Below are 16219 nucleotides of genomic sequence, written 5' to 3' on the forward strand. Positions count from 1 at the left end.
TGGTCCAGGGCCCAGAAGATCCACCTCACCTGAGGGGCTTTAGAAATGTAGAATCCCAGGCCCTCAGATGAACAAATTCTCCTGGGGATTTGTATGCACATTAAAGTTTGAGAAACAAGCCTCAAAAACTGCTTTGTGCACAGTCAAAGCTCATTAAATGTTCCTTGATTCAGATGACATTGGGAAAATCTCTTTTAGTAACAACTGGGTTTTTATTTGGATAGTTACTCCCCTAAATAGCCCAATGGATTGTACACCTAAAGTAAGTTGTAGGAGGCATATAATTGTTCCATCTTCCAGTCCCTCAAAGCTTAAGGAGGTTCACGCCCTGAGGGAAACCTTATTGGGACTCTAAGGAGAAGCCAACTGTGGGTGATTAGCTCAGGCTAAGTCACGCTTAAAGAAAGCAAAGTTTGAGGAGAAAGTGCCTTCATGGAGGGGGTGGCCTCATACTACTTATGGCCCTGTCCCTAGAACGAATACTTGCACGTGAGTGGCCTGCGGAGATTTGTGGAAGAGAAAATACAGCTGCTGGAGAAGGCCATTGACCAGTGCTTTGCCCACATAGAGAGACCTCTGCAAGAAGGGGTCAGAAATGCCAGGACTTCCTACCGACGGATCCTCGGGGCATGTCTGGTGGTGAGTGGCCCTTTCCAGGGGAAGCCTGTGATGTTTGGTGAGGTCTGCCTGATCCCCAAGGGCAGGAGTTGGTAGTCGCCTGCAGGAAATTGATACTTAGATCTATAGGAGTGAAAGGTATTGAGGAGTAGAGAGAAGGACAGTGTTGTGATATAACCTCAAACAAAGGCCACATGTAGGGAGCAGAATACAGAGGAGCCAGGAGAGGGAGCAGAGAAAGATTAGTCTGAGAGGTAGTAGGAGAAGGAAATAATGCTATGGGAGTTGGCCATTGAGAGTATTCATTGGCGACTGTGATAAACAGCCTCCAAGATGGCCCCAGGGAGCCTTACCTGCTGGTATTCATGCCCTGTGGGGTCTTCCCCATCACTGAATCAGACAGAGCTGGTCTCTGTGGGTAGCAGAAGGGACAGTGTGTGGCTTCTGAGGCTAGGTCATCAATGGCTGCTGAGGCTTCCACATTGGTCTCTTAGATCACTCACTCAATGGGAAGCCAGCCTCCCTGTGCTGAAATCAAGCAGGTCCCCATGGAGAGGGGCCGAGGTCCCCATCAATAGTCAGCACCACCTTCCCCGCCCTATGGTGAGCCTCCTTGGAAGCAGATCCTCTAGCCCCAGCCAGGTGACCATAACCCCAGCTGACATCTGATGGACCCTCACAGACAAGCCCTGAGCGGGAACTGGACAGTGTTTTGAAAGGCCCTCTAGTACGTGCAGTCGTTTGACCTTCACTTGCCACATAAGAATGGGCATTGGGCCTGGAACACTTCCTACCAAGAGGTAAAGAGCCCTCACAGCCTATGCTGGGCTTACCTGCTTGTGTGGGAATATCTTTTCCTGTTTCATGCCCAGTGTGTACTTCTTTGTTCTGCTTAGAGCAGGCATCAAAGGCCCTCAGGCAAAACCCCAGTTTTCTGTATTTCTGATCCGTGGGGAGGGGTCGGGTTCTTCTACTGCAGCAGAAAGTGGGCTGTGTGCAGCTACATCACCTGTATCGGCTGTGGAGTGGATCCGCTGGCCAGGGGCTGGCTGGATCTTGGGCACACTTGCCCTCCTCTTGCTGCAAGTAAACGCTGTACCGCTTGAGCCTGGTGTGCATGTTATCTGATCTCAGTGACCTCGACTCGTGCACTGGTCTCTTCTCTGGGTGGCCCTTACCTGTGTTTTAACCTTGGCCGCACAGCCTGGCCACCACCTGGTGAACCGTGAAACACCAACCAGTCAACATCAATCTGCATTCCTGACCCACAGAACCTGTTAGAAATAATAATGTTTGTTGTTGTTTTAAGCCACTAAGTTTGGGGTAATTTGTTTCATAGCAGTAGATAACTAAGAGACAATTTGCTTGTGAAAGGAAGGAGCATGTTAGCCTTGTTCAGGGTATCACAAGGTCTGCATTCCATGAATTGTCCTCTTTCTCATCAGCTTCTTTCTCCGTGACTGTAAACACAACCAAGGTGTTCTATTTGGTAGCAACTTTCCTTTGTGATCAGAAATTTGGGCAAACATTTATATGTTAACATCGTATCATGATGTAACATAGTGAAATAATCCAAATGTCTAATAAGAGAATAGTAAAATGAATTATCATACATCCGTAGGGTGCACTGTGTGGTTATTAAAATGATTTTTTCAAAGTATTTACAATGAATTAAGGAAATATTCATGTTATAATATTAAGTGAAAAGGGAAGAAAAATAAGATAGATAGAAAGAGAATGATGCCAACTGTACTATGCTACACAGCCATTCACTCGAAAGATATTCCTTAAAACACATGTCATTGAATAATGATCCCAAATCATGACTGAAATTTTGGTCAGTGCAAATGTATTTTTATTATTATTGTTTTAATCCTCATAGGAGGACATGCTTTTATTGATTTTTAGAGAAAGAGGAAGGGAGAGAGAGAGAAATATTGATGTGAGAGAGAAACAGCTGCCTCCCCTGCATGCCCTGACTAGGGATTGATCCCACAACCTAGGTATGTGCCCTGACCAGGAATCAAACCCACAACCCTTTGGTGTATGGGATGACCCTCCAACCAACTGAGCCACCTGGCCAGGGCAGTGCAAAATGTATTTTTTTTCTCTTTACTAAGGATCACCATCTGGCTAAAATTTATCAATGTCTCTTATAGCTCTAGCTTCATAATATTTTTCCCCTCTGGTTTGGGAACTTATTTCTCTGGGAAAAAAATATTACAAAGACATATAAATCAAGTTGCATTTCATTAAATATTTAACAAAAAGTATAAAAAATTTGGACTACGCTTGCAAAAATCTGAAACAGATACTCCCAGTAGAGTCATAGCACATTTTCATTTAATAACTGCTCATTTAACAAATATTTACCAAGCACTGCTTATGCCCTTGCCAGATGGCAAGGACATCAGGGTATTGGATGAGACACTGGGCCTGATCTCAATGAGCTGATGGTCTAGTAGAGGAGCCTAATGAGTAAACAGACAAATACAAAACTGGATAAGAAGAGCTGTGAGCAGAGTGAGCACAGGGTGCTTTGGAAACCGAGGACAGGGGCACCCCACCGACCTAAGGCATGACTGCTACACTCTCTGTTTAGCTTAGTAATAAGTTAAAAGATTATATTGCTGCTACTGTGATTCTTGGTAATACCTTTGGCCAGAGGCAATGCAGTTCTGATCCCGTGACAGTTAATGCCTAGTAACTCTACTAACTTATTGTTTACTTATTTAGAGGAGTAGAGGAAACCAAGGTTTTCACCAGACTCTGAAAGCTGTTTGCCTGAAAAACGGCATCTACGCCTCCAGAACTCTTGCAAGAATAGACCTGAATGAAGCCATCACTCAGCCCATCTATGACCAGATTGATCCTGTTTTTGGAGGCATTTTTAGGTAAAGGATCTTTCATCTTGTTCCTTTGTGGACAAACATCTGAGGAATGTAGGGCCAGAGCCTCATCTTTAAGAGTTTGTACTTTGGATTTGGAAGTGTAAAGAGTAGCTTGCAACTTGAGGAGGAAAGCTTACTCTTTGGCAAAACACAAAAGCCTTCTTGGTTTGGTTTACTTAAAAATTTCCCATGGCGACCTGGAGTGCAGATGGAGATGTTGCTTTCCGACTAATATTATGATTCCCATTATTTTTTCAAATATCTCATACATGCAGCAGGGGATACATTTTCTTATGGACCCAAGCCCAGGATAGGGTATTTTGGTTGGAGAGTGTGGAGTTAGGCAAACACATGGCTTTCATAAATTTCCCTGAATGTGAAAAAAGAGGTGACTCACTGAGGACTCTGTTTTCGACATACTGCATGCTCCCAAACGTGGCGTGGGAGGGGCATGTGCCTTCACGGTGTCCCCCTTCCCTTCCTCCTTGTTCCCAATCCTTTTCTCCATCAACAGAAACAGAGTCCCCTAATCTTCCAGCCCGTCCCCACTCTCCCTCCTTTGCCTCTAGCATTTCTTCTGGCTCACCACCAGCTGCTGCGTGAGCTATCCTAACCTTGCCTGACTCTTACTCAGTGCCCCTTCCCCTCCTCCACCTTCCTTTGAAACTCTTTGGGATCATGCCATTCCACCATGCCCACCCCGCCCCACCCACAGTTTACACAAGTCTGTAGGGTAAATTCCAAATTCCTTAGCATGATATTCAAGACACCCACCTGCCTCCCACTGGCCTTTCTGATCCCTCCCCGAGCTGTGGCCCAGCGTCAGCCCCCCCTCCCTGGAGGGAGCAGAGAGCAACAGAGATGTACCAGGAGCCATGCTAAGTACTTCGGGTGCATTTTATCATCGCATCCTCCCAATAGCCCTCTAAAGGGCTTCTGTCTTTTTACAAGTGAACAAACTGAGATTCGCGGGCTCATAAAGAGCTGGTATTTTAAGCCTAAGCCCTCTCCTCAATGACCTGCTGCTGCTTTTTCCTGGGATGTGTGGGAAATTCCTTGCTGTCTTGTGCCTGTAGTGAATGACCCCTTCCTCTTTTCACTGCCCTAGATCTTACCTGGCTTAAGGTATAGTTCAGGTCCCACCCTTTCAAGTGCAAACAGCTTGGCAGTAGAAAGACTGAGATTTGAGGTTAATCAGATCAGTGTCCAGAGCCTGGCTCTGCCACTTACTAGCTGTGTGGCCTTTACCACATCAGCAATCTCCTCTGGACCTCAGTTTTTTTAATCTGTAAAATGGGCATGATTGCACTGAGTTCCTAGGTTTTGATGTCAAGGGCCTGGCACAGCACAGCGCCCGGCACGTTATAGGAATGTGATAACTGTCAGATCTTGTCCCCCTTCTCTTAAAACGTATCAAAGGATACCAGCTGGTTTCCTCTTTGTTTTAGTCTCATGATTGCCACTGTTGTCTCTTAACATTTTACGTTGTTTTCTTCTGTAGGGCTGGACCACCCACAGGGTCAGCTTTGATGCCCCACATAGATGCTTTTAAGCACTCTCTCCAGGAGAAAATGATGGAAATTGGGATAAGAAATGGCTGGAAATATGATAGCTACAAAAAAAGTTTCCTGATCCAGGAGGTAAGATCCTTAGATCATGAAGAAAGCAGTGAGTTTGGGTAGTGTCTTTCTTCCCAACAGGATTTGGGACGCTGTGTGTCTCTCCTGAATTGTTCCCTGCAGTACCCAGGGTCTGGGGGATCTCACGGCGGAAGGTGTGAAATACACCACATAGTGGGCTGGGGGGAGAGCAGCGGTCCTGAGATTGCTACAGAGGCGTAGGACACACAGGCAAGCTTTGTTCTGCAGCCCACTGCAACCGATAGTGAAAACTGAGTTTGTGAAGTAGACTCAGTTCCCAGGAAGAATCTTCAAAGACTCCTTAGATGTACAAAAATTTGAATCCACTTGTGACGCTTTCACTAACCTCGCTATCATTTTTGCCAATATTATGAAGTATCATCCAAAGCAGTGAAGCGTAAAGAAGTATCGTATTTTTGCAGATTTTTTTTTAGTTTTGAGTACTCAAGACTTTTGTCTGTGACCCATTTTCTTCCAGGCTTAGTCCATTTGGGTGGCTGTCGCAAAATACTGTAAACTGGGTGGTTTATAAACAACAGAAATGTACTTCTCATGGTTCCAGATGCTGGAAGTCCAAGTCAAGGTGCAGGCCCGCTTGGTGTGAGGTTGGGCCTGCTTCCCGGTCCAGAGCGGCTGCTGCTCTCGCGTCCTCGCGGCAGAGGGGCGAGGGAGCGCTCTGGGGCCTGCTGCAGGGGAGTAATCCCGACCACCAGAGCCCCTCCTTGTGATCCCATTACCCCCCAAAGGGCCACCACCTAATGCCGCCCCACTGGGGGTTAGGATTTCAATATATGAATTGGGGGGGGGGCACAAATGTTCAGTTCATAGCACGGGCCCAGCCCCAATCCCATGGCAACACTGGAGAGAGAGCCTGTTCCTCCCCCACCGTCCTCTCAAAAGGGCCTGTTTCAGTGCCTCGCACGCACGTGCTGGAGCTCAGCTCAGCAAGCATTCAGCCACATGTTTGTAGGAGCCAGGCCCCGTGGGAAGCGCTCTGGGACATAAAGATGCTTAAGACCAAGCTCCTGCCTGTGAGAGGACTGTGAAGTCTAGCGTGGAGATGACATGGGAGCAGCCCACTGTAGTATAAGGCGGAGGAAAGTGGCGGCTGTAAGCAGGAATGCTTGACCTATTTCTGTTGAAGGAGTTGCCACAAACGGCCTTTTGTTAATGTGGATCCTCAGATAAGCGCCATCCTGGGGGGCCTGGAGGGCCACATCCTCAGAAGGAAGAAGAGGATCTACGAGTCTCTCACCAGCTCCGTCCAGAACGACCTGAAGCCCTGTTATGAAGGTGGGGCTCTGGGGGGGCAGTTCCCCTTCCCCTCTCTGTCTGTGATGTCAGGATCCTTCTCCGCTGCTCCCCCCCTAAAGTCCCCTAAGTCCCCCTAACACTCTTGATCTGCACATCAAGACCAAACAATTGCAAGGGTGTGGGGAGAGGTAATTTATGAGCCATTTTTGTCTGTTTCCAGTTCTTTCTGTCCTTCCTTTATTAGACACCTTGCTTCTTTCCACACTGCACTGTGGCTGTTTGAGCTATGGAATCCACTATTCAAGTCTCACTCTTACTTTTTTTAAGTATTTGTAAATTTGACAGCTTCTTCCCATTTTGGTGGCCCCCTTATTTTCTCTGGAAGGCAATTGGTTGGAATTTTGTAAGCTTCTGCTTAATTCACTCATCAGACTTTCTGAATGATAGCTATCTAAATATTGAGAGTGTTAATTTTTGGATCACGTTATTAAACTATTTCCACTGTGTGGAAAATGCTACTATGTATATGAATATATATAAGTGTGTGTGTATGGGTGTGTGTGTGTGTGTAGTTAGCTTGTCTGTCTTTCTCATGCTAACGATTTCTGCGCAAGTGCTTGCTGTGGTGTAACTGTGACTATCATTTTTGCCAGAGGCAGCTCAGATCACTGGCAGAAAAGCATGTGAGAAGATGAAAGACGTCATCAGAAGAGGGGTGGACCGGCAGGTGGCCGAGGGCATGTTTGAAAGGGCTCAAGAAAGGATGCAGCACCAATTTCAGCAGCTGAAGGTGTTCATTCCACATCCCCAGTCGGAATTCCGGTCCCAAAGAGGCTCCTGGGGGGGTAGAGGAAACCGGCACAGGAGGTGGAAGAAGTGGTAGTTGTTAGGGCCCAAGTAGAGCCAGACGTCTTCCGCAAAGTGGGCCCAGCCAATGCTCAGGGCTCCGGAGAGGAGGCCAGCTGGCACTGGGCATTCCTCCTTCATGGCCACCGATGCTGGGGTCCGTGTCCCCTCTGGGGCCGTGACTTCAGAAATGCAGCCCCTCCAGCCTTGTCCCTCATTCTTCCCCTTTAATAAGTCATCCGTAGGACTGTCATATCTAGATGGAATCCTAAGCTTTTCATACACATTAGCTCATTTCATCCCCAGCAAGTCTGTGAGGTAGGTACAGTTGGCCCTCCATATCCAGGGGTTTCACATCCACAGAGACAACCAACATGGATTGAAATTATTTGAAAAAAAAATCCCAGGACGTGAAACTTGAATTCGCCATACACGAACCCTACACTAAATCCACACGAATGAACTGATGTGTAGGTGTGCCCAGCTGCAGTCAATATGCAAACACTACGCCATTTTATATAAGGGACTGGAGCATCCTCAGATTTTGGTACCTGCGTGTGTTTTGGGGGGGGGGGGGGACCTGGAACCAATCTCCCATGGTACTGAGAGATGACTGTACTATTACTGTTTTTAACTTACGGATATGAAAACTGAGGCAGAGCGGTGTAACACACGCCACATAGCTAGAAAGTTGCAGAACTAGGATTTGGGACCAGCGAACCAGGCTCCAGCATCTCCAGCACTACTAGCATAATCTCAAGACAGAGTTTTTTAAATGAGGGAAATGTCTTATCTACATAAACCATCAATAAATAAATGCCAATAAACTTACAGGTCAGCCACTTACAGTACCTAGCATAGATCTAGGTTTGCTTCTGTCCGTCTTGGAAGACGGTTCCTAACAGTTTCCTTGAACCTAAGCACTTCTGTCCAGTCCACTTGGACCATTTGTCTCAGCTCTGGGTCTCTCAGTCGGCCACCCCCCTCCCTGAGTCGTATACATTTTTTGTTTTAGTCCAAGCCACTGTTGGCCCCTAGCCATGTGAGTTTCCAAGCTCTCCCGCCTCAGTCCAGGCTTAGCTGACCCTCTCCTAACCTCCCGAGGAAACTGGCTGGTTGCTCCTTGGTCCACCTCCGAACCACCTCCAACCTGCTTCTGCTTCTGCTTCTGCTTCTCTCACCCCCACTGCAGTTTTGGAAAAAAACATGTACCCACAATACAAAGCATGTAATTTCTCTTGGAATAGGCTAAGGGGTTTCTGGTTTACCAGTAGCAATTAACTTTCTGTCATTTAACATATTATCACAGTCTACAAACATATGCAGGAATTGGCCAGATTCTGCAGCATCCAGTATATAGAAATCGGCCCTTAAGGTGCCCAAGAAAACAATTCCACTAAAAAAAAAAAGATCAGGACATGGACCACGTGCAAATGTATCTTAAATGACGTAAGTGCAGGAAGTTGTAACTGGGCAAGAGCACAGAGCATTCTCATTCCCTGATCTTCTGGACAAGGAAATGGCACCCAGGGGGCCTTAGTTACTAGCTTAAGGCTCAGGGCCAGAGCTGAGACTGGAGCCTAGGGTTTCAGCCTGGTATGTTGAAGAGGAAAGCATAAGACTTAGAATCAGAAGATCCAGGTTCAAAAGTAGGCTCTGTCAGGGTAGAGGCGAGAATCGGGTACTTTTCAAAGGGAGGCAAGAGGTGGTTAGAAGAGGGAACTTGGTTTTAGGTGATGGAAGGACTGAGAGGAGCAAGAAGACATTTGTCCCGCAGTTGGGGGGAAAAATCAGGAATGTCAGGTATGATGTGTCGCACAAAGCCGGTGCTCAATAAACATGCATCCAGTGACCAAATGCATGAGAGGGTGGGACAGTGACCAGCACTTTCCCTCTTCTGTCTCTGTGGCTGCTGTGATCTCCTCCACGCTTCCATGCATCCTCATTAGCTCCCGTTTCAGTCTGTCAGCACCAGAGGGACAGTCCCTCCGATAGGCAGGAAAGGAGATGCCGAGACAGGCGGGACCTCACAGAAATGTTTTCCTGATGACTTCCGGGCCATTCTGTGGACTCTTACGTGGCCCACCTTGGGTCTGACTTTGACATCGGCAACCCCAGTCCACACACTCTGGGGAACTGGGTGGGGTCCCTTGTGTAGATTCCCTTTCCCGTGGCTGTGCCATCCTAACAGAATGACCGTCCTTTGTTGTGCAGCATGGAATCACGGAGAAGGTGAAGGGCAGTATTGCCACCATGCTGACCCTCGCTTCATCCCAGGGGGATGGTCTCTACAAGGAGCTTGCAGGTAAGTACCTAAAATCTTCGCATAAAGGGTGATGATCTTGCAACCTCCCCCCCCCACCCCCCGGCCCGTGGTGGCTCTTTACTGGATTTAAATAAATTAAGTTAGGAAGAAATTCCAGGGGAACAAACAGAGATGATGATGATATCTGTGACTGCCCCACCCTTTGCTGAGCACCCGACTGGGACCAAGCATTGTACTCGGGCTTTGTGCCCAATGTCCCATCAAATCCGCACATTAGCCCTCAGAGGTAGATGTTATTGCTCCATCTGCAGATGCAGAAACAGAGACCCAGATGAGATAATGTGCCCAAGGAACCATAGCTGGAAAGTGGCAGATTCAAACCCATAACTCTGCCCTGCTGTCTCCACAAACCAGTTCTTTTAGTTGATACCTTCTCCCGAAAAGCCTCATTTTCTGTGGTGGTGGGAAAGGGTTTCTCTCCACTCGCTGGGGCCTAGGAATGCAACACAGCAGCATGTGCCCTGCTGCAGGCAAGCATCTCCTTTCCCTGGCGTAACCTGGAGAATACAAACTGTGCCCAAAGCAACTGGGTAATTTCTAGCAAAATGTAAAATCCTGTGGCCCAGCGATCCTGCTTCCAGGAGTTTACCCCATGATATCCTCATACATAAGCAGAATGGCACGTGGACGAGGCTGTTCGGGGCAACTACCTGCCAGTAGAGCACTGGGTCAGCTGACTGGGGTACACAGCTGGTGGAGGCCTGTGCAATTGTTAAAAAGAATCAAGTAGGTTTACATATAGCAGCAGTGTGAAACAATCTCCAAAATATGTTGTAAAGTGGAAAAAAGCAAAGTGAAAAAAATGTGTGTGGTATGTTGCCATTTGTGAGAGAGAAAAAGGCAAAGTGCATAAAAACCTCCGCGGGGTTCAAAGAAACCAGTCAGACCGGAGGAACTGGGGGACAGGGAGGGTGGGAGACTCACTCCGCAATCTGTATATGTCATGCCTTTTCAATTTTAAATCATGTGCACAGTTGCCTGCTGGAAAAACAATAGATCGGATGCCATTGCTGTAGGTCATGGGGTGTGTCAGGGTGAGAGTGGTCAGAGCTATTTCCAAAGTAAAAGCCACAACTGCTACTACTGAAAACATCTGTCCTGCTCCTGATGTTCTCTCAGGAAGGAGATACAGCACCCTCACCATGTAATTTATTGGACTCTCTCATGACCTTTTTTTGAGAGAGAGAGGAAAGGAGAGAGAGAGGGAGGGAGGGAGAGAGAGAGAGAGAGAGAGAGAAGCATTGATGTGAGAGTGAAACATTGATCAGTCGTCTCCTGTACATGCCCCGACCAGGGATTAAACCTGCAACCTAGGTATGTGCCCCGACTAGGACTCAAACCCACAACCTTTTAGTGTACAGGATGAAGCTCCAACCAACCGAGCCACCCAGCCGAACTAGAACTCCTCCTCGCCAAAGGTCTTTAACTGTCCAGGTCTCACACACTGAAATGTTTCTCAGAGTCTGATGTAAATTGCTTCTGCCATAATTTAAGACCATTTCCTTTCCTTGACAATCATCAGCAAATGTACACTATGTAGGGAAAACTGTGCCAGATGCCAAGGAGCCCTAAAGCTCCCCGCTCGGAAGGCTACCTGGTTGGCTAGACTGGGCAGTGAGCACTCCTTCCCCAGTCATTCATTATAACCGCCGCCCAGGGGCTGGGCAGGGTTCTAGTGTTAAGGATGCAGCAGTGACCAATATAAACAAAAATCTCTGCTTACGGAGCTTACAACCCAGTGGGCAGAAGGCAGGCAACAAGCCAAACAATAAACAAGATAGGAGGCCTGCTGGAGGGTGATAGTCTACGGAGAAAAGTAAAGCAGGGGCGTGCCCTCCTGAGGCTGGCCTTCTGTTCTAGTCTGGCCTTCAAGTGATTAGATGAGGAGGGCAATCTGCTTTCCTCGGGTCTACTAATTTAAATGGAAATTTCATCCAAAAACTCACAGAAACATCCAGAATAACGTTTGACCACATACATGGGCTCCACAGCCTACACAAGTTCACATAAAATCAACCATCACAAGGATCTGATCTGATTGCTGGTCAGGAGATGAAAACTTAAGATGCCAAAAACAGATGAATTCACTGAGAATGGGGACTGCTGGGAGGAGAGGACGGGGGAGGGGGAGTGCTGGGCAGGACATGGGGGAGTTTGTCGTGTGGTGTGCCTTGCGCCTCCTGCTGCTGAGCTCTTGTGAAGCCCTCTAAAGACCCAGTGACAGTCGAGACCTGTCCTAAGGGTAGCCCTTAAGGCCAGCCTCTCCCGAGCAAGAGGGTACCCTCCTGCTTTATTGCTATTTGACGGTGGCCCCTATGCTAAGACAAGCCTTAAGGTAAGGGCAAGAATGCCAGGTTTGGTCAGGTTATTTGTAAAACAAACCTATGGGACGATCTGATCTTTAAGCTTTAACCCAGATCTCGCATTCTGGGACAAGTGACTGAGGTCATAACGTGATTCCCAGGGGATTTGTTTTCTGGGGACATTTCTGAAAAGGATGCTCGCTAACTCCTGGTGTGTGCTTTCTGCTCCTCTGTAGATGTCAAAAGTGAGTATAAGGAGATGGAAAAGCTACACAGAAGCCTGAGGGAGGTTGCTGAGAACGCGGTGCTACGGAGGGGCATGCAAGATTTCCTCCTGAGAATGTCCCCCAGCAAAGCTGGTCCCCTCAAAATGTAAATTTAATTCTTGGGGCTTAGCACCAAGTGGATGAGAAACAACCCTGGAGCTAAATAATGAGAATTACTTCTGTTTTGTAAAATCTAATAAAAAACATCTTCCAACTGTTTGGACTTTAAATACAATATAAAAACTCAATAGATTGTTACTTGTGGCATAAGTGGATTACTGAGCAACATCATTTCATTTTTATTCCATAGCCAACAAGAGTCATCTTGAGTCCCCAATGGGGTTTGAAAGCTTTAGGGACAAGAAACTTGTTTCACCAAAGGAAAATATCTAAACATCAAAAACTTAACTATTATGGGTAAAAACCATTGCAAAATAAAGTTCTGGGGACTCAATTTTATTTACCATTTCAGTACTGATGAGACTTTTGGGTAAGGAGGTAACATTGTTCCGTGGAAACAACATGGGTTTGAGAGCCAGGCAGATGAGAGCCTGGCTTCATCATGTCTCAGGAGTGTTAATTTCCAGAGTATGTGGAAATTATAATCGGGGCTTTTCAAACATTCTGATCTCAGGACCCTGTGCTCTTAAAAATTATTACACTTATAGGGGTTATACCTATTGATATTTACTGCTTTAAAATTAAAACTGATCAAAATTGTAAATAACCACTTACTGATCCACTTAAAAGTAACAATAATAAACCTATTATATGTTAATATAAATAAAATTTTTATGAAAAGAACTTTCAAGATAAAGTTAGTGAGAAGAATGACATTATTTTACACTTCTGCCAATCTTTTTCCTCTCTGACTTAATAGAAGACAGCTGGACTCTCTTGTCTGTTTCTTTATTCAATTTGTCACAATATGCCTTTGTGGTTGATGTATATTAAGAAAATACAGTCTCATACAGATACAGAGCTGGAAAACAGAAGAGTATTTTAATAGCCTTTTCAGATAATTTCTGGATTTCTTTGATACGACAATCTTGACAAGTGTCAGCTTCTTAAAGGTTAGTTGCAGTGTGGAATCTGAAACCCTACTGGTGAACTTTTAAAATATTCTGTCACATTAAAATATATTTCTATCTCATACTTTCAATGTACCTTTTACCAATGCATGATTTTATGTCATCACACATTGGTCATTTTGAAAATATTTTTCATTGCATTAAGCAGATCTTCCAAAATGTTGACCCATTTCATTTATAATAACAAAAAATCACATTTGCTAATATCTCTACCGATTTCATCAGGAAAGTTTTGAAGTACTGGGAATGGGTCAAGTTCATGGTAGAGAATACAAGTTTTACAAAATTCCATTTTTTCCCTAGAAGCTTATCTTATGATTGGCAATAAATATTATCAGTTGTTTTCTCTGAAGTAACAGGTCATTGTGTGTACTTTTAAGAAAATATTCACTATATAACCAAATATGGTTAACCATAGTTTGTCCATAGTTATTTCAAGTAAAAATAATGTTCTGGGGAAAAGAAATGTCAAGCTCAACTCGCAATTCAATCATACAAATGATTTTCTTGAGATACTAAAAGTGGTTTAAACATATTTCCCTTTTGTCACACAAAATAATAAAATAGCATCTACTTAAGGGTCAAAAATTGATAGAACTTATATGCTGTTTCATTAAGAACTGTCTTTTTTTTAACTGCAAGTGCACAGTGAAAAATACAATAGTTACTAGTTATAGTTTGGTGCTACCGCCTTGGTTTTTGCTAAGGTGCAAGTGGTTTTACCCACCTTTGTTTTTAAACCATTAGTGCAAGTGGCAACATGGTAAAAAAAAAAAAAAAAAAAAAAAAAAGACAACATTATAATATTACTATAAAAATAGTTTGACCTAGCTGACCCCCAGAAGTGTTTCAAGGACCACACTTGGAGAACTGCTGTCTTAGACAAATTATTTAAACTCCTTAAGCTTCAGGTTATTTATCTTTAAATGGTGATAAGTAATACCTACCTTGACCTACTAGGGTTGTTGGACAGTTTAAATAATGCTTACAAAGCATTGACACATAGTACTTAATAGTACTTGATAAACAGTTATTATTTGGAGGCAGAATAGAAGTAACTTGGTTTGATGGCTTATTTATTGGGAGACTCAGGTTCTAATTCCACCTCTGCCCCGTACTAATATGACCTTTGACAGTTCTTCAACATCTGTAAGATTTCGTTTATTCATATACCAAATGGGGGAGATGAACTGGATGATTTAAAAAGTCTTTTGATGCTTTGAAATTCTAGGATTTTAAATCCTTCTGTTTTTACTTTAATGTTTTGGGGTTTTTTGTTTGTTTTTTGCCTAAATAAGTTAAAAAAAAAAAGTATTTGTCCATGTGGGTGAATCTTGGTGGTTTCCTTTCATTTTGAACTCCTAAACACATACAGTTCTATACAAGCTTTTATAGTTTTACTTTATGCATTTCAAGTGAGGGGTGTGCAGAACTCCCACTCCCAGCCATGGCAGAGTAATAGGGACCAGATTTACCCTCTGACCTTAAGCCACTAAAAAGCCAAACAAAAGTTACGAAACAACAGTTTTAAGATATGGAAAATAGTCAGTGTAGGACAATAATCCATGGAGGAAGGGAGACAAACAAGATGAGTCGGACAGTTGTCCCATCCTGCTGCCTGGAGTGTCCAGGCCACAGAACAGAAAGGGGTCACCGACACAGAGCCTCGTTGTCTCCCTCAGTTAAGGAGACAGTGCGGTGTTTGGGGGAGTTCAAGGAGGTTACAGTTTACAGGCTGGAATACTGTGGAGGAGAAAGCTATACAGAGAGAAAGCTTTAGAGGGATGCAGCAGGTCTCCCTTGAATCTTTAACTGAGTACTGATTAGCACATGCAACTACCAAGAAAGAACCACTGGAAAGGAGCAGACAGAATAACCCCCAAATCTCACATCAACCCTGGAGCAGCCAGAGTGGAAAGACTTTATACATGAGGCATCGAGTAGAATTCTCGGAAGAGCATTGCCTTGGTATAGTGGAGTCAAAATTGTCCTAAACCAAAGCTGTTGTGCACCCACCTAACAAAGTTTAAAAATAAGCTTCAGAAGAATCAAACTGTTTCCAACTAACTTAACTGCATCCCAGAACAAAACACAAAAACACTTTAGAGAAATTAAAAATGCCAGCACCCAAAACAATGGAAAATTCACAATGCATGGCATCAAAACAAAAATTATCAGGCATGCAAAAAGCAGGAAAATATGACCCATAATTAGAAAAACCAAAGAAACAGACCCAGAAATGACACAGGGTAATAGAATTAGTAGAAAAATATAAAAATGGCTATTATAAATTTTCTCCAAATGCTCAAGAAGATAGGATAAAGCATAAACACAAAGAGGAGAGAAATGGAATAACAAAACAAAACAAAAAAACCAAATAGCACTTTTAGAGGTTAAAAGTTCAATGTTTAGGTGGGATTAACAGCAGAATAAATTCCATTTTTTAAAAAGTATTTGATTTTTTTTAAAAAAAGGAAAATATGTGAGGTGATAGGTGCATTCATTGTCAAATCATCACATTGCACACTTTAAATATCTTACAATTTAATTTGTCAATCATACTTCAATAATACTGAAAAAAAAGAAAAGAAAATCTGAAGACAGAATTATAGCAACAGAATATAGCCAAAATGAAACAGAGAAGAAAAACAAACAAAAAGAGTATCAGTGTAATAAGAGACATCAAAAAGCAGCCTAAAATATGTTTTATTGGAATCACAGGATAGGAGAGAGATGGAGGTATGAAAAAAATATTTAAAAGTATATAGAATTTTCAAGGGGGAGAAACAAGATGGCGGCGTAGGTACCAGCTGCACCCGCCGCCCACAACCACATCAAAATACAACTAAAACACAAAACAACCATCGCTCAGAGCCTCCTGAGATCCGGCTGAACAGAAGCCCCACAACCAGGGACCTGAAGAAGCACCGAGACCGGGAGGAGGGGCGGAGATGCGGGCGGATCGGGGCTGAATCGGGGAGACG

General features: G+C 44.5%; 1 protein-coding gene across 1 annotated transcript in view; it reads left to right on the top strand.

Moving 5' to 3' along the window:
• The window catches only part of NUGGC (nuclear GTPase, germinal center associated), a gene marked incomplete at its 3' end in the record, with an annotated part of 36455 nt that extends 24201 nt beyond the window's left edge, over window positions 1-12254 (top strand). The window contains exons 12-18 of the mRNA XM_081135437.1: window positions 475-639; window positions 3355-3512; window positions 5011-5149; window positions 6334-6442; window positions 7057-7193; window positions 9464-9554; window positions 12115-12254. Coding sequence (XP_080991563.1) covers window positions 475-639; window positions 3355-3512; window positions 5011-5149; window positions 6334-6442; window positions 7057-7193; window positions 9464-9554; window positions 12115-12254 — 939 coding nt within the window. The remainder of the gene's footprint in view (window positions 1-474; window positions 640-3354; window positions 3513-5010; window positions 5150-6333; window positions 6443-7056; window positions 7194-9463; window positions 9555-12114) is intronic.
• Window positions 12255-16219: the final 3965 nt, after the last annotated feature.

This window comes from Miniopterus schreibersii, assembly GCF_964146895.1.
Source record: "Miniopterus schreibersii genome assembly, chromosome: 4".
In the NCBI taxonomy this organism is placed as follows: domain Eukaryota; kingdom Metazoa; phylum Chordata; class Mammalia; order Chiroptera; family Miniopteridae; genus Miniopterus; species Miniopterus schreibersii.